The sequence below is a fragment of the Lolium perenne genome, chromosome 6 (assembly GCF_019359855.2).
Source record: "Lolium perenne isolate Kyuss_39 chromosome 6, Kyuss_2.0, whole genome shotgun sequence".
Lineage (NCBI taxonomy): Eukaryota > Viridiplantae > Streptophyta > Magnoliopsida > Poales > Poaceae > Lolium > Lolium perenne.
In genome coordinates, this window is record NC_067249.2 from 91,048,674 (window position 1) to 91,067,419 (window position 18,746).

Below are 18,746 nucleotides of genomic sequence, written 5' to 3' on the forward strand. Positions count from 1 at the left end.
TACACGGGCAATCTAGCCCAAATTCTTCGTGCAAGGCCGCTTCAGAGATCTTCCACGTGTAATCTTCCAAGCCCATCTCCCTTACGGCCCACCTCCTGATTTGGCCAAAATCTGGTGATAACACCTTCGGATCGATGTAAGAGTGGAGGTAACATGGTGCCTCGAGCTGCTCTGTAGCCGATAGATACGGCGAGCGGGTGCGTCCCTTGATTGATAATGCATCGTGGTATCCTTGCTCGACCTGCCGAAGGTGAGGTATTGTTCGTCCTTCCTCCCCATGGTTCGAATCCCTTCGTCTTTTCCCACAGACGGCGCCAATTGTCGAGGGTACTCCTCGGCAATGCCCTCTGTTTGGGGCTTAGGGTTAGCGGAATCCTGCAAGCTGACACGAGACATCGGTTCACAGACAAGCGGGGAGAGTGATTTACCCAGGTTCGGGGCCCTCGATGAGGTAAAACCCTTACGTCCTGCCTGTCTGTTCTTGATTATGATGATAATGGGTTACAATGGGGTGCCGAATAGTTCGGCTGAGATCTCGTCGAAAGGCTAAGTATTGCGGCGACCTAGCTCTAGATTTTCTGGTGGCTAAGGTTGCTACGATTGGTTCTCCCCCTCGGCAGCCCCTCTCCTGGCCTTTATATAGGAGGCCAGGTCTCAAGAGGTCTAACCAAGTACGACTAGGTTTACAACAGTTTTAGATCTAATCTCTCCTTGTTCGGCCGCTTCCTTGTCTTGCCCGTCAAGGATTCCTCTGGTGCGCCGCCCAGGTGGCCCATCTTGCCTCCAGGTGTGTCTTCATGGGCCTCCAACTAATCAATACATGATAGGGCAATGTCGGTTACCCGAAGGGTAATGCCCATGTCATGGGCCCACCACTCGCGATGCGTCTCCATGTTGCTTCCGGCACCCTCTCATAATGTTGCCTGCATAATAAAGATGGGCTCGTAAGAGCATCTCCAACAGGCGCGCTAAAAAAATTGTCTGTTTGGCGCGCGCGGGCGCCCGCGTGGAGCTCCAGCGGAAGCGGGAAAAAGGCGTGCACGCTAAAAAATTTGCCGCGCCCGCGCGTTTGCGCTATTCCGCACGGGAAAGTTGCCGCGTGCGTCGCCGCACGCTATAAACGCGACACGCACGAACGCGGCCAACCGTCTGAACTTTCCACGCGCCACTCCGCCTCTCTCTCTCTCTCCCCACCGCTCTCCCTCCAGCCGATGCTCCGCCTTCGCGCCTCCGTCGAGATGCCTCCGCGCAGCCGCCCCGCCTCCGGCTACCATGGCGTTCGGGCGCGACCGAGCGGCCGCTTCGACGCTGAGATCCGCTCCGGCGACGAGCGGATCCGCCTCGGAACTTTTGACACCGCGCACGAGGCGGCGCGGGCGTACGACGCCGTCGCCTGGCGCCTCGGACGCTCCCGCCGGGCTATGAACTTCCACGATGTATGGACGCGGGAGCAGGTAGAGCAGCTTGTGCCGCCGCCGGTCATCACGCGCAAGCAGCAGCGCCGCCAACGGGAGCTCGAGCAGCGCCTCCTCATCGCCGAGCGCGACGAGGCCCTACGCCTCGAGTGGGCGCGCCAATTCCCCGGAGACGTCGCCGCCACGGAGGCCTTCTACACGTAGAAGGAGGAGGAGAAGACGGCGGCGAAGGCGAAGAAAAGGCGAGCCGTGACAAGCGCCGGGCGGAGTCCACGGCGAGGAAGGCGGCAAGGGCCGCGAAGGCGACGAGGAAGGAGGAGGAGAAGAAAAACGGCGCAGGACCGTCCACCATCATCCTCTCCTCCTCCTCCTCCTTCGAGTGGACTTCGACGCCGGTGTCAGAGACTACTCCGAGCAGCTACTCGTCGAACTATGACTCGGAATCGGAGTAGGATTAGCCTAGTTTACAATAAAATATCACGATGTATCGTTGAACTTTTAATATATTTCTTATTTTCAATTAAAATTTCGTGTTTTATTTGAATTTTTTGATTTATTTTGAATCGAGAACGGCCGCACAAGGCGTTCGGGCCGCGCTGCGCGCTGCAAAATGGCGCGCCGATGGAGGAGCACTTCTTCCGCCCGAGCACGCGCGGCAAAATGCCGTTTCCGACGGAGCACAAATCACCGCTGCGCACTATGTGTTTACAGCGCACTCAAACCTACGTATAGCGCGCCGATTTTTTCACCGACGGTTGGAGATGCTCTAACCCCAGACAGCTAAAGGGTTTTGGGGCTCGCGGTAAAACGTCAAATATCCCTCTTACCTTTTTATTAGCAGGCTGTTTTTTTTTTTAGAATATTAGCAGGCTGTGTGGGCCTTGCAGGTTATGTGAGGTGTGCCTGCAAGCCCACTTCACCACAACCAAAAAGGATGAGCTTCTCCTGATCTGCCCCGCAGGAAGAAGGGTTCGGCGCCGCCTCCTCTCCACCGCTTCGTCCCCCGCCGTCGCGTGCCACCGCCGAGCGAGGATAATCGGAGCAGAGATGCTCAAGTTCCTGTCCAAGGTGGTGGTGGAGTACAACCCGCTGGACCCGCGCAAGGCGGCGGCGGTGGAGCTCCTCGCGCAGTGCAACGGCCGCAAGGCCAAGGACTCCAACCCAGCCTGCTCCGTCGAGCTGCGCCGCCTGCCCACTCCGCCGGAATCCGAGGACCCCAAGGCCCAGCCGCCCCCGCGCGTCCTCGTCACCTACGTCAACGGCTCCGAGGAGGCCTTCGTCGCCGCTGACGGCGCCACCGCGCAGGGCATGCGCGACCAGATCCTCTCCCGAGGCCGCCTCCTCGAGACCGAGCAGCTCTTCCGTGAGGCCGGGGAGAAGTGGCCCGTCGTCATCCCTGAGGAGGAGCTCGGAATGTCGTTCCCCGGGATCAAGGTGCGTCTTCTCCTGCTTTCTTTTGTTCGCTACTCTTTCCGTCCAACACCATCCGTGCTAGCGTGCATCCTACCGTCTAATCACTGAAATCCTTTGTCCAAACATTAGAACGCGGATACTAGTGTACGTTACCGCTCATTCGTCTTGTATATGCGTGTATTGGGTGGCTATGGAACTTCTGCTCCCTTCATCAAACATATTATGCTCATTATCCACATGTAGATTGAAGCAAGACAGAATTTCATTTTTGTATTTATTTTCTGTAGATTAATAACAATGTAGCATTATCTGTGTTCTGCTTTCCTGAAATGAAAATGCCTGTCCATGTCTACTATGTTCCACATATATCATCTCATGAATATTTCTCTATGTTTGACATCGATTATGTTGCTACCGTCGATCTGATGTACCTCTTCTAACTTCTTTCCTTTCTTCAAACCTTATTAAACATCTAGGTGTATTGGCTATGTACAATTTGATACATTATTGTTTGGCATTTAATTCAGTTCTATAAAAGAGAGTTAGGATCACTAGTGCTTTTGACATTTATAATCCAGTTGGATAAGGGTGAATTAGGAACACTACTGCAAGCCTCCAGTATGCATTTATCATGCTTGGTTCGTGGAACATTCACTTTGATAGGCAATTCGTATGGTTGGAATTAAAAAAAACGTCGGTTTAATTTCTAGTCCGTTGTTTTCCCTTCCATGATTTGTTTATACTCTCATATTTAAATAATTTTGTACTCTAACAGAAACTTGTGCCTGGGTTGATAAGAATTAAATGCTTAGCGTATCATCCCTAGCCCTTAGCTATTTTGTTCGAGCAGACTGCATTGGCTCATACTGCCCATCCTGTAAATAGATAAATTAAACAAGCATGTTGAGTTACCATTTTAGAAGCCTCCTGAGCCAACCTTCTGAATATCTTTGTAACTTTTTATGAACAATTTTTAAAATTTAGATAACAAAGAGTACTTTGTGTTCCTGCTGCAGATAAAGTTTAGTTTCTGAAGGATTTTCAATCAGCAGAAGTTGAGCCAATGACAGAACATTTTTGAATTTTACATGTTCTAGATTGATACATGGTATCAAGTGTCACAACTTAACATTTTTATTGTAAGTTAATTTTTTAATTACATTAAAACCTGACATTAGTAAAAGAAGACTGTGTAATAGGTAAGATATAGTTGTGTGGCTATGCTTATCTTTAGAGAAAGAAGTTAACTAATAATCGGGTCAAAATTTCATAAGTTTCTCCTGTGCAGAAGTTCTCCACTGAACACCAAAGTAATCAGATGCACATTGCATACTCCAATAGCCCATGGACATCTGGATAATATATGTTTCTCTAATCTGCCAGTTTGTACTGTTACCTGACATATAAAACCGAACCAGAGGCAGCCACACGTTTCTCTTGAGCACCATTTTTCCACTGAAGTACTCAAAATAATCACCTGCACATTGCGCACTCCAATTCCTGGTGTCAAGTTTGATCCCACTAATGTCCCACTTATAAGTCATCTTCAAATCCACAAGTCAGCTAACTGACTTAGAAGTGGAATCCCACTTGCATCCATATCCAATACTTCCTGGACATCTGGACATCATTTATTTTCTAACTACACACTTTGTACTGTTACCTACCTGTATACAGTGCATACGTACTTCTACATGTTGTGTATGGCCCAATATTTCCTTCTGCTCGTGAGAACTTGATGCTTCCTAGTAGCACGGGATCTGCTTTTCTGCAGATGTCATTCGTGCTCTTATCTTCAATATTTTTCCTAAAAACAAATTATATATATGTCTTCAGTATTTACATCTTTTTTTCGTGTAATTGGTCATTACATATTATCTTTGGTTGCTTTTGTGCCCATTGTCATATTATCTTTGGTCATTACATATTTGTTTCTCTCAATGCATAGTAGGTCAGCGGCGTACTAGGGATTCATTCATAACTGAAATTTAGAGAACTATGTATCTTTCATTTCCGTTGTGTTTGTCTAGTATTCTTAAGATAGCTAACTCGTGTGTAGCCATGTTGCTCCCAGAAGTTATGGGTTTCAAAGTACATGTGTTAAGTTTTAGTTTTGTTTACATAGACATGCATGGTGCATTTACTTTCTTTATATATAAGACGGTTCCCATTATTGTCATAAACGATTTTCTGTATGGTGGATTTACTATGGATTAAGAATAATTCATCACAAATATTTACAAAACTAGTTACTTTATTGAACTAGGGTATTCCTCGGCCTATCAACACCATTCATGGTAGATCGGGGGGTTGCTGCACATAGTTAAGTAGGTGGTAAGGAATTCCATCTCTATCTCACCGGAAGATTGCAAATCGTAGATTTGGTACAATCCCCAGGTGGATGGACCATCACTCTTATGATGTAAACAGCACGTTATAGAGGGTGTAGTAACAACCCAGACAAAGCTAGTCTTAGAGCGAGAACCCTCTTTTGCGCCCAGATGAGCAGCAAAATTGGCTGCCCGCTTTACAAAAATTGAGTACATGAAGAGAAATGGCTAGTAAAATGTTGAATCTCTGCTAGTATAGGTTCGATAGCAGTTTCGTTTAACTCTCTGGACTTGAGGACTTTTATTCAGTATACTTTCATACCAGTTTTTGTTACTTTTCTGAACTCTTAATAAAAATCTTGCTATCTGCTTTTCTTTGCAGCCAAAGAAAGCAGAGGAGAAGCCCCAGGCTTAGTGATCAAGGCAGAGCTCTTTCGATCCTGTGTGGTTAACTAGCAGAACTGTACTCACATAAATGTACCGGAAGAGAACTCCCCACATTTGGGTAGTTGTCTTCAAGTTGTTCATTGGCTAGTTCAGGTTCAGGGGATGTCCCTTTTTTCTTGTCATTTCGCGGAACATGCCAATGTTGACAGGGGCCATTTGGTGACTCGTTTAGATTGTTGATTTGCAATGAGATATACCATTGTAACCCTTTTACTGTACGGCTAGCTTAGAACCACTTCATTCAGAATAAGCTTGCTCGCTACTCTTGTAGTGGTGTTCGCTGCTCACCCCTCGATGGCCAGAGAATTTGGCCTCAACTTTGTCTGACCTCAGCCTTGCTCATTGCTCCGAAATCTGTAAAACTGTCATCATGTTCACAGCATCAGTGTCAACATGGACCCTTCCCTGTTACCCTGTATGTGCAAGCAACGGCTGCAGATTTTGAGTCCATATAAACATGCTGTGGTTTCTTCGCTAACCAAATTTCTAGATCTCTTCCCAGGCCCCAATAACTCGGTGTGTATGTTCTTAGCAAATAGTTGAGCTGTATCTAAAGGTATAATAGATGCCCCCCCATGGGGGTCTCACAACGATTTCAGATTCTTGTCCATTGGATCTTGTCTTCAAAGAATCTAAAGGTATAATAGATGCCCCCCCATGGGGGTCTCACAACGATTTCAGATTCTTGTCCATTGGATCTTGTCTTCAAAGAATCATGGCCATCTATTTTTTTCACCTTGCAGTATAAAACGTGGCAGCTCCCGCAGTGAAACCCTAGCCGCCTCTCCACCCTCCCCCAATCCCGTCCACCTCGTCCCTTTCTCTCCCCCAATCCCCACGTTCCTCTCTCTCCCAATCCCCCAATCTCCTCAAGACTCACTCCATTTGTTGGTTTTCTCCATGATGGAGCGGGGGGAGGTGAAGGGAAGTAGGGCAGCATGGTTGAGAAGGTGGAGATCAACGTGGAGAAGCACCTGATAGCCACTCTCCCTTTATTCCCTGCCATGGACTAGCTCATCCTTCCCCACTGCAAGAATAGTTTCAATTGGAGGAAGAAGAAGAGGTGATAAGAAGAGGAGAAAGAGGATGCGAAGGAAGAAGAGAAAATCCCCACCTTCCTTTCAGATCCCTCTTGATCCAGATCCAAGGGTGAGTTTCCCTACCTTCCATGATCCTCTTAGGTTCTGTAAATAGTGGTTCTTAGGTTCTTATGGCAGGGGAAAAGCAAGAGAAACATTTCTGCATCCCCGTTTCTGGAGATACAGGTTCAAAGATCGTCAGTTTAGAGTTCCCAGTTGGCAAAATTAGAGGAAGCTTAGTTGGAGTTTTTTGTAGGACTCACTCCTGCGATCGTTTTAAGTGGTCATTCACTCTATTTGGTCCAGCGGTTTAGCTGCAGCGATGAAAACAAGTTGTTGGTCTGTTTTTGCAAAAACAGTTTTTTACCATGCTTTTGTTCGTAATTTTTCATGTAGTTTTTCATGCTATTCCATGGTAGATTAAATTGTATTTCACCATGCTATAGGTATCTGGTCCGTAGGTTCCTCGATAGGTAACTGTCCGGAGGAAAGATGTCGGGATGAAGTAGTCGAGAAAGGTATGAAGTCACGCTGCAGCCATGGATTCTCCGCCCCAGGTTTCTCTACAGCGCGTCGGGATGATGTATTCGCCTTCGTCGCACCACCGGTAGTATTTGATTCTTCCTTGCCTTGGCTCCCCTCTCCCTTGAATATCTCTTCCTAATTCCACAACTTTTTTTCTCATCCATTGTGAGGTTGCAGGTGTGTGCATAAGCCATTTGTGTAAATTCATAAAGGCAAAGATCGCTCCGGGAAGAAATGCTAACACCTCAACTTGGATTTGTAACTTGCGTGTTCTCTCAGATGCATTCCTCTTGATGATTTACATGAGTTTCAACATGGATTTCTTAGTTTATATTAATCACATGTTCTAGAACTTCAAGAAATGAAGCCTTTTTGTATATTCTAATGGCTTTTCTAATTATTTTTATCAGTGATGATGAAGTGGAATATTTTATCATGCAAGATAGTGGACTATAAGGTTGGACAGTTTTAATAAACTTTGATAGTTAGGTATCTCAACTTCAAGAATTTGTTGGCCAAATTATTCTTATGTTCGATATGATGTGTGGTACTGGTAGTAGATGAAGTTTTTCTTACTTTGCACGATCTCCAGTATGCAATTCTTACCTTTCTATATGACTATGTAAGTAATAGATTAAAAAATATATAATGATACCATCACCATCTACCTAACCTAAATATAGTCTTTAAAAGTGTTTTCAAAGATAGAGAAGTTTTATCGCATGCTTTCTAGAGTGTCATCTATTTTAGAACAGAGGGACTCTCAGGTTTCATAATAGCTAAAGTCTCCATCGGTTTGTTCTTGAAATATCTCTCTCCGGCCCTTTAGTTATCTGAGCTTCATAGGTTTGTTCTTGAACTATCTCTCTCCGGCCACAACCACGGTGTGCAGGTTCTTACCATTGATATCGGGATGGAAATGTAAAGCGCTTGAACAACCTTGATGGAGGCTGATATTTGCTCCACCTAGAGTCATGTTTTATGCATCGTGTACTGAACAATGTATTCTTTCAATCTAACTAAACATAAGTATAATTATTTAGAACCTTGTTCTGAATTGGTTTCTATATATGTTCGCTAATATATTCATATCTTAAATAACCACATTTAGCTTGATGGCGCCCACGGATGAGAAGAACGATCACAGCATGCCATGTGCATATGGCACCGGAGTTATTTGCTTACATTGCATGATGAGGGGCCATGTCTGGAAGTTCGCGGCATTGGATCTGTCGACGTCCCTCGCGGAGCAGCAGTCGGGATGGCAATCCTGCTGGTCGCAGAGGATCAGCGTCGGCCAGCTGACATCAGGGAGGAGCTGCGGTAACGACCGGGCAGCAGGGAGGGGCCGCCAAAGTGACTGGGTGACATGGACCTGTGGCATAGGAGCAGCTGCAGTTCAACTATGGCGTCTCAGCTCTTTCTGGCGAAGTACGGCTATTTGTCGGGTCAGGTATCTCTTCATTTCAGTTGCTGTAGGTAGAGTACCAACACCTAATGCATGCATATATGTGCAAGAACTGCAGTAGTAATGAGTTGTTTCTTCATGTTATTTTGATAACGTGGTTCTGTAGCTGAATTTGTAGTTCATTCATGCCAGTAGTTCATTTCTAGGAACTTATTCTTGCTGATGTTCTTTGAGAGTCGTCGGTAGTGGATTGCATTTGTGCTTGTCATCTTATGTTCTGATATTTCTTGGCATGGCAGATCTCTATAAATTAGGCGGAAATAGATTTTCGTCTGAGTTCTGTTACAAGGATCAGTGATATATCCCCTACCGGGTTGAACAAAGCTATGGATATGCAAGTAGAGGCAGAAAGGAGAAAGAGTGCTCAGGTTCTCAAGTCTAGAGGTGATATCCAATCCCTTGGTGAAACTGATATTTGCTTTGATATGATTTATCTCAACCTGTGAAATAGTAGTGATGATTTTTTTGACATTTCCCATTGTTTCTACCAGGTGCTATGTTGAATCAGGCCAATGACACGAAGGGTATGTGGCATATTCTCTCTTGAATCTTTACAATTTCCCGTATTCGGGATGATAGTCTGGTCCTTGCATCTGTTCAGCATGTAGAAGTCTTTTCTACTTCTTATGCCATTATCCTTCTTGCTTTTAACTTAAATATATTCAATTTTGTTTTATTGGCAGAAGCTACTCCCAGGTGTTCATTGTGCTGATTAAGAGCAGGGCTCACTGGATGTCTGCGAGTAGATTATCCCCAGATAAGTATAGGATGCATCTGATTATTTTAACTATGGTGAATACACCGAATTATTAGATTGAGTATTTTTCTTGAGTTTCGACAGCTGGGGCATTGGTCTCTCTTATGGGGTAACAGACCGGATCAACGACATAGATAAGGTTCTACAGGAGATTAGGCCCTAATCTATTGGTCCAGGTTTTTCATTTCTCTCTGCTCTCTTGGTTCAGGTGTGTTCTGGAAGAAGATAAATTCTACAGAATATTAGGGCCTAATCTTGATGTTCTAAATGGAACGGTTAGAACTTTTTCGTGTATGATCCGCATTGCAAAGTAGGGATCTTTCTCTTTGTTTAAAGAAAAAAAATACTCTTGCTGTCCTCCCATGTTCCTGGATTTTTCTTCATCCTTTTTGGGCATTTTCTGCAAAACCTAATTCGTAGTTTTTGCATTACCTTCATGGTGTGGAGTCCCTGATCAAGGCCAGGGCGCCGTGGATCTCATGCTCAAGGTAAGGATGAAATCAGTGCATGTATGTTTCTGGAAATGTGTTTAAAATAACCAAACAGTGTAATAATTTATGCCATGATTCAACGAGTTTTCTTCCATTAATGGGTGTCGATTTAGTAACAATGATATTAAACACAATTTACAGCTATATTTTGAATGTAGTTTATCTCATTTGGCTCTGTTCTTGGAGATATATTACCAACAGGTAGAAATGTTATGACCATATTATCATTTCAGATTGCATATACTATATCCTACAAGAATCCTTTTGATGGATTTGGTATTCGATTCGAAACCAAAGAACATACATTCTTACTTTGTACATGCGTTTTTTAAAGATTTTCAGTTGTTTGCTATCATATCTAAACAAATGGATGCTTATCTTATTTTGTCCAGAGAGAGTGCTATACCTGTGTTGCATAGAAAACTCACTCCTTCACTGGAGGAATGAGCGGTTGAGGAGCTCCTCTTCACCAGCAGCAAGGTGAGGATATCTTCAGTGTTGTTTGGTTCTGCGTTGGTTAATTTCCTGCGGAGTGAAGGGCCTGAGCGGCGTCTTAGCTCAGTGTTGGAACTGTTGATAAGATAAATGCTAGGGAATGAGCATATACTAGATGTCGATCTTCTAAAATTAAATCTGTCTACAAAAGGTCTTAGATTGTCCTGTTTTCTGGTGTACCTGTACCAAGGCAATTTCAGTAGTTCACTCGTGCCAACTATTTATTTGGCAACCTGCAGAAAAGCAACCTAAAATGAAACTGAACTACGAAACATGTTGGAACTGTTGATAAGAGAAGTATTGTAAGTTGAAACATAAACTATTTTTAGGGAGTGATGTTTGTAGTTTATATTCTAGATAGACATTAGAGCAAATTAACCGAGTAGATGGTCAAGCTTGTGAGTCTTGAGGGAAGGTTCTCTGTTGTCCGAGTACATGTAATTCGATCATGTACATAGTTTTCAGAGAAACAAGCTGTTAGGAGTTTAGAGTCTTGAGCGAAGGTTCTCTGGTGACCGAGTACATGTACCATGTACATGTACAATGTATTCAGAGAAACGAGATGTTAGGAGTTCAGTGTCTTGAGGGACGGTTCTTTGGTGACTGAGTACATGTACAACGTTTTCAGAGAAACGAAATGCTAGCAGTTCAGAGAAATGAAATATCAAGAAACAACTCCACTAACATATACGTACATGATCATCCGATGGAACATGCCTTTGCATGCTGAGGGCTGGAGCAAACTTGAGTGAAGCGTGTTTACAGCTACTTACAGGTTGTAGGAGTCTACTTGTGCTTGTAGATTCTGTGAAGCAACAGAATGTATATTTAAATTTGATACATCATCCTTTCTTTCTCTGTTCTTATACTATCAGTTTGTCATTTAGATTTTTACACATAAATTTTCATTTTTTTATTAGGTCATATTTAGTCCATATGAAGCAAGTACTTTTTGTATCACACAAAGGAACTGTTGTATTCTCCAACTTTTGCAGCAGAGTTTGTTAGTATTTTGCTACATTTTTCTTGTGAGTAAATAAGGGTTCTCCCCTCTTTGGGTTACTCCGCATGATCTTTACTTAAACTGAAACCGTGAGTGTGTTCTATGTAATTTTCACTAACAAAATATATTAGCTGTCACATACAAAAGACAATGCATTTCAATTTTGAGTTTGGTTGCCACGACAATCTTGCTTTGACCAGGTGCACATGCACTTCCATTTTAACACATGAGACATTTTCTTCTACTCCGTATTATAATAGGTGTGCTTTGCCTCTCTTACCTATTCAATTCTCAATGCTACATACTGATATGCAGTATTATCAGTAAATACCTTTGTAAGAAAAATTAGATCATGCTTTTTCTACATTAAATTAGCCGCACACAAAAAATTGCTGAAATAGCAAGTAATTGTGTCAGGATTAAATTTGCTTTACCATGAACCTTTTTATTTTTTTTGCAGTGTCATCAGTTGTGTTGGACCACATAATATTTTTAGATGTATAAATAATTAATTCCTTAACCAAAAAAAATTCTACTGCAGATGGATATATTTTCCGCTCTTTGCAGTACACAGTACCACACATGTCTTTTCAAGGTAAGCTTCTAATTTTATTTCTTTGCTGACCATGTCGTATAAATGGCTTCATATGAATATCTGCAGTGCCAATCTATCAAATAGCACAAGTGATTACTTTGTTAATCCTTTTAGTTCACATCTCCATTTTACTCAGCGCATGCACTAATTTTTCTAGCTCACGTTTATAGTACTTCCTGAATTTCATATTGCTTACAGATGGATTTGGCGCATGTTTCCATACTGATAATTTTAGTTAAGCTGCAGATAATTGTACTCTATATGCTTGATGAAGAATTTATGTAGATAATTATGTGCAGAAGCAATTTTTCTCGAAAACTCCAATGGCAGAAAAAATGCAAGCTGGAACAGGCTGATGCTATGAGCATTAGATGTTTTAGCTACGATGCACCAGGTAAAAAATAGAATGTGCTTTTGCACTGATTGGAGGTGTCTCGAGAAAATAGAGAAATTATATTTGTTTTGTAGACCCTTTCTTTGGGTGAAAGTTTTGATGAAAACAAAGAAATTGTATCCCTTTTATCCGTATACAATGACAGTGAAAGGTACATAATAGAAGCATTGCATTTCTATGCCGCAGATGGGGCTGGTAATTTGTCGCTCATATGGTCATATTCTTAATATCGAAGATAGTTTCATGTTTTCGTCGTGCATTCACGTTGATTCTTTCCAAATCTACCTGTTGTTCTACATCATGTAGACCAAAGGGAATTTAGATAGTACTCAATGACATGATTTGCTTATCTGCTATACTGCTTTTAGTAATGTCTGCTAAATGATGTGTTGACGAGTCTTCAAATCCTCCTTTTCCACTCCTATATTTTGTAACGGGAATTATACTTATCAGCCTCATGTACATCCTACCAGAATGATAACAGTAAGGAAATTTTGTTTGATTCACATTTATGAATTGTCACATGGTTAGTGATATGTGTACCCTATTTCCGTGTTTACTCTATATGTACTTAGTGCTTTTGTTTGCTACGTTTTGATTGTTTCTATTTAAATTCATGCATTTGTACTGCTTGGTATTCACATTAACCAGCTAATCAATAATAATATTAGGATTTCTAAAAATCGGTTTATCATTCATTTGTATAAATGCTATCATAGCGCTTTTTTAGCTTATTGTCAATTGTACTACAAAACGATAATCAGTGTGAAATACCGGGGTCGCGCGCCAAGGCGCGCGTCAAGATCTAGTTGAAATGGTCAGAGGGGAGTTAAGAATTCACACGATGAAACTAACCATGTAAGAACACGTACTGTGTGTGCTGGCCTCTCCTCGACCTGCACCTTAATTCTTGCAACTGTCTTTGCTCCACCGATTAAAACTAGCTCTAGATGGAGAACCAACCAATAATCCTACATCTACGGGCTGAGCCTACGGAATGCACTTACGGAGAGAACGGGCCCTGATGTGGTTGGTTAAGTACTGAGATGCGGTTGGTTTTCAGCAAATCAGGACCCATCCCTCTTAACCACGTCAGCCCGTAACGCCCTGATGTGGTTGGTTAAGTACTGGGATGCGGTTGGTTTTCAGCAAATCAGGACCCATCCCTCTTAACCAATAACCACGTCAGCCCGTAAGCATTTTCCGTAACTAAACTGCCGTAAGTGTAGCATTGCTCGAGAACAAACCTATGGTTGGATGGTTAGGAGGACAGTGACACCCCCAGCCCACCAGAGTTTAAATCTCAGATTTGATACTTTGGTATAACATAAAGATGGAATATTTTTCAGTGGGAGGCGACGTTCCCGTCGACAGCGAGGCGCCTGGTGACTTCGTCAATCTCAAGATCTGCCAGATCAGTTCTTCAACACAATCTCTTGGAGGTGCTCATAGGGGTAGGATGTGCGTGTGTGCGTGTATGTACGAACGTCTTTGATTGTACTGTGTTTCGCAAAAAAAAAAAAAAAAACTAGCTCTCGACAATACTGAATTTCCAGTTCCTCAAGTGATGCAAGATTATTGCACCAAATGTCAGCCTGGGATGGATGTTATACCCTCGCATTCAGTTATCCTCCTCGGTGAGACAAGTGTGTCAGGCAGCTGGGAACACATGGAGAGATATCCCCACAACGCTGTAATTCGAGCCTTTGGAACATCAAACCCTTTGTCAGTTATGATTTGGGGCAATCACCAACCTTAGACGTTTCAGGGGCTGTCAACTGGGAGGGACGGTAACCTCTCTTTTTTTTTGAGATTGGAGGGACAGTAACTCGATTCAAGCTAGCATTTCGACCCAATGGGTACGTCTGCCCATGGGCATCCGACCTGAATGGGTAGGATATGGGTCTCGATGTTCGTCCATGGAAACGACCCATGGACAATAGGGGTGGACTAACGAGCTGCTCGGATCGTTAAGACTCGGCTCATTAAGCTCGTGATCGTTAAGACTCGAATCGTTAAGCTTGTTAAGAATAACGAGCTGAAATCATTGTTCGGCTCGACTCGTTATGTTCTTACGAGCACTCGCGAGCAGCTCGTTAAGGATCGTTAAGGATGCAATGCAAAGCAAACATGTGTGCATTGTCTGGTACGGAAGAGCAGAAGCATAGGTTTTTACATCCTACTATAGGAGTTTCAAGCATGGTTACAGAGCATTATTTTGCTTGGCCCCTTCCTACCAAATATTTGAGATAACTAAAGTGCCTCGCTATCAAAACTGGTGAAGCCTAACTTATTACCGATCTTAACGAGTAGCTCATGAACATAGTCAGCTCGATTGTTTAGCTCGTTAACCTTAACGAGCAAAAACTGCTGCTCAGCTCGTCTCATTAACAAAACGAGCCGAGCTCAAACGAGTCGAGCAAACGAGCACTCATTTAACTCGCCGAGTTTCGAGTGTTTTGTCCAGCCCTAATGGACAACCCGATTAGTCGTGGGTCGGGCATGGGTATTAGTATATGCTCACGGGTGGGTCACCCGATTAATATTACTAATTAAAAATTGAATTATTTTGTATGGTATGTGGGCTATGATACACATACATTATACATGTAGACAGTATACATCGTTTACACACATAACTCTTGTATCCAGACACCAAACATGTGCATATTAGTACTACTTGCAGTCACAATGCCATGAACAGGAAGACACCACTCTTTGTCCTGGCAGCCCAACAATGTGCCGATGTGTTCTAAATATTTGGTTGCGTCAAACTCTCCATTTTTTTGTACTCGATGGATTGCCCGATAGGGTCGGGTTGCCCGATGGGTTTGGGCATGGATCTCATTCCTTACCCATAGGTAGGGTCGTGGGTCACAGATGTGCCTGACAACGGTGATGGCATGGGTCTAGTTTAGGTTGACCCGACCAAACTCGATCCAGTGCCAGCCTTAAACTCGATACAGGATACAACATGGATACTCTCAATGGCAGTACGTATTCTTGTGTTAGGAAGTCATCAAGGGTTGGCAATCTACTCTAGATCCCACTTCTAGTTCATCTGAGGATTTCTAGTTCAAATTTTGAGCAAAAAAATGAATTAAAAGTGGAATATGGCAGGATCCCGCTTGCATCCCATGTGATGCCGACACCATACTCTTGGAACAGATGTCTAGACAACCATGAATGTTCAATTCTTCAAGGAAATGGAAATCCGCAAACTTTTGAGGATTTCTAGCTCCTCTTGCAATTTTCAATTGTTATTTTCCCGTGCGTAATCTGGATACAGAAAATGTTCCGAGGCTTGATAAATTTTGGCACCCATCAATAGTTTAGGACAGGTACCTCATTTAAATTTACGCTTACGCTATGTGAGCTCATGGAAAATGATATGCTCTAAAGTCCACGGTTGTCAAGAGCAAGTGAAGTTGAGCTCTTTAGAGCAATTCCAATAGTATAGCCAGCTACTGGCTATAAGCCAAGTACCATGTCATCTATAGCCAATTTAGAGGCAACACATACAATAATAAGCTATAAAAATGTTGTACTTTATTAATATATAACCCACCTTTCACTCTCACAAAGTGCCTAGAAGCACGTGCTAGAGCTGGCTCTTGCATAAGAGCCCACTCTCCTTCTCTCTCCTCCTCTCTCTTCTCCAACTAAGCAATAATATACTATTTTAATCCTTATAGCCAGCTGATTAGAACTTATTGTACTTGCTCTTAAGGTTTCTGGCCGAAACACCTAGGCAGGGAGACATCTGGATAGTTAGAGGAGCAAGGCTTGGACCAGTCAACGCTAGTGCTTCACAATGAACCACAACTAAAAATAAAGAAAAATCACTAAAACTGTTTATCCAAAAAATAGGATAACGGACTGCATTAACATCAATGGGAAAATCCTAAAAGAGCACTAAGCTCCCAGGGTTGGGAGCGCCCCTGGTGAGTTAGCATGTCGCTTTCGTTGGGCCTACTAGCTTATGTCGGTCACCGTTGCGTTTGCAAAAGACGTGGTGGTGCCCGAGCAAGACTACCTTAGAGCATCTCCACTCGTCCCCCCGACGAGGCCCCCGAGCGACGTTTTCCCCATCCGGACGGCGAAATTCGGCCCAGTCGCGCCCTCGGTTCCTCGTTTTCGTCCGGATTTGGCCCTTCATCAATCCGGCGAGCCCACGCCATCCCTGGCCCCCCGGGGACCTATCGGGGACTCCGGACGAGTGAAAAGCGGGGAAGGGCCCGATCTGTCGGTGACTCGACACACGAACCCCACCGCCACCTCGCTCAAAATCTCCCCACCCCTCGTATCTCTCTCGCCGCCGGCACCACCCCGCCGGCTTGTTGCCCAGATTCCGCCGTCCCTCCTTCCCCACCTGCCTATATTCCTGTAATAACCCAGAACATAGGAACAACGAAGGGTAGATTTAGAAATGGGATGTGCATTTCATCGCAAAACGGGGGAAATTTTCGCGCCTTATTGCAACTAAACCTAAGAGGGATCGAGGTTCTCTCTCATTTTGCACTTAGGGTTAGGCAATGTGAGTTAGGGAAATTTCGACATGATCTCTTTTGTATCTTATTGATTTGGGGAATGATTTCATTTGACAAGTGTTAATACATTTAACAATAAGCATTGAACAATATAAATATGAATTCTCAATACAAACACAACTTATGAATTCAAATAACTTTGAATTTCACAATTGAATATTTAATACAATATTTATTCCAGAATATAAACATTACACAAATCAAAAGCTCATAAGTAAAATTTGAGCTTTATTGATATCACAACACAGATTACATTGTCTTTACAATATTCTTGATACAAGAATTGATGAATAATAAACAGAAATGAAAATGAAGATTACAATATTGCTCCTAAACTAAAACCTAGACTAAATGACTTGAAGTATATCTTCATGGTCATATTCATCTTCAAAACCTGCAAGAATAAATCACAAGTGCTAAACCAAAATGTAAGTAATTTCAGTTTGGACAGTTAACACAACACACAGAAATTCAGTTTGGACAGTGAAACTGTCACTGCACACTTGTGCTTGTCCAAATTCCGGGACAGCACAAGATAAGGGCAACAGCAGACCAAACCTGAGCACCACCAGGGGCTCAAGTTTCAGCATATGAGAGCACACAGCTCATGTGTGCTGGGCAGGCCACAGCAAGGCAATGCACAAGCTTAGTCAGCAAAGCAAGCCAGGCTTGTGTGTCATTGCAAGAACAGAAGTAGAGTTCATATAAAAGGGGCACAAACCCTAGAAACAGTAACCAGTCGACCAGATAAGGATTCACAAGGTAAAGTGAGGGTAGCACAACATAGTTCATCCAGTTCTTGCTCAAGAACAGAACCAACACACACAACCACTCAACCACCAGAAATCATGGTGACCTGAGAAGATCATCCAAGACCTGGAGGTGAAGGGCTGTGACACAAACCACAAGTCTGCATCAACACAAAATCTCAATCTAGGAGCTGGAACAAGGTATACCAAATACCTGGACAGATCCAATGGATCTGATCCATCATATGCATGAAATAAGCATGGGATGAGCAGATGCTCAACAGGGTAAATCATCACTTGGTTTTCACCAAGGATTACTGCCAGTCAAAAGCTACTAAAAATATAAAGCATCCAGGTACAGATCTTGTACACAGAAACTAGCACACATGCACAGATGCACACACTAGCAAGATCTCATGCACAGATAGCACCAGTAGATTTATTGCAAGGATTAGCAGCTAACCAAGACTACACAGAAATCCTAAGCATGCAACCATCAGGAAACCCTAGATTTCTTCACAGGCAAGCATATTGGCATTCATATTTATTATGATCCCCAAATATGCAAGCAAAGATGAGTAGCCAACAAGATCCAACTAACTAAGTGAGCAACCAGTCAGTAGCAAGGCTACTGAGGTCACATCACACTTAGCATCAATTAAAATAAAGCCAAATATATCACATCATTATCCAGGAATGGATTCAGATTCAATTGCTTGCCAGATAATCATGAACAGCTAAGTCATTTGCAAGCAAATCAGTTAAATCATTACTGCATAAGCAGTTCATCATAATTTAATTAATACAAGCATGAATGTATCACAGATCCATGCTTAGCACTGACAGTAGCACACTATTAAGCAACACAATTTACTTACTGCACCATAGCCACTGGAGCAAGTCCAGTAGCTTGAGTAAGCAACAGCATAGTGATGCTTGAGCATCAGCATCACAAGATAATTGAATCACTTAGTCACAAAGATTAGCCAATGGCTATCATCGATAATGGAATTGATCAAATGGATCAATTATAGC

The 18,746-nt window shown here is 43.2% G+C and overlaps 2 protein-coding genes and 1 long non-coding RNA gene across 9 annotated transcripts; all 3 read left to right on the plus strand.

Moving 5' to 3' along the window:
- The first annotated feature begins 1,238 nt into the window (after positions 1-1,238).
- LOC127320964 (ethylene-responsive transcription factor ERF110-like) lies at positions 1,239-1,619 on the plus strand. The gene has a single exon (XM_051350028.1). The coding sequence runs from the start codon at positions 1,239-1,241 to the stop codon at positions 1,617-1,619; it is 381 nt and encodes a 126-aa protein (XP_051205988.1).
- Positions 1,620-2,327: 708 nt separating this feature from the next.
- LOC127320973 (uncharacterized) lies at positions 2,328-5,892 on the plus strand. The gene is made up of 2 exons (XM_051350038.2): positions 2,328-2,849; positions 5,541-5,892. The coding sequence occupies exons 1-2, from the start codon at positions 2,463-2,465 to the stop codon at positions 5,571-5,573; spliced, it is 420 nt and encodes a 139-aa protein (XP_051205998.1). The 5' UTR covers positions 2,328-2,462; the 3' UTR covers positions 5,574-5,892.
- A 466-nt stretch (positions 5,893-6,358) lies between these two features.
- LOC127320961 (uncharacterized) lies at positions 6,359-12,597 on the plus strand. Of its 7 annotated transcripts, none has more exons than XR_007863705.2 (10): positions 6,360-6,754; positions 7,131-7,291; positions 7,387-8,662; positions 8,917-9,061; positions 9,169-9,201; positions 9,361-9,642; positions 9,882-9,922; positions 10,318-10,405; positions 11,965-12,018; positions 12,318-12,597. It is a non-coding gene; the product is annotated as an uncharacterized lncRNA (long non-coding RNA). The 7 variants fall into 7 exon arrangements; XR_011747070.1 differs by having other exon boundaries at positions 6,366-6,754; positions 7,387-7,467; positions 7,620-7,666; positions 8,321-8,662; positions 9,361-10,405; XR_007863704.2 differs by having other exon boundaries at positions 9,882-10,405.
- Positions 12,598-18,746: the final 6,149 nt, after the last annotated feature.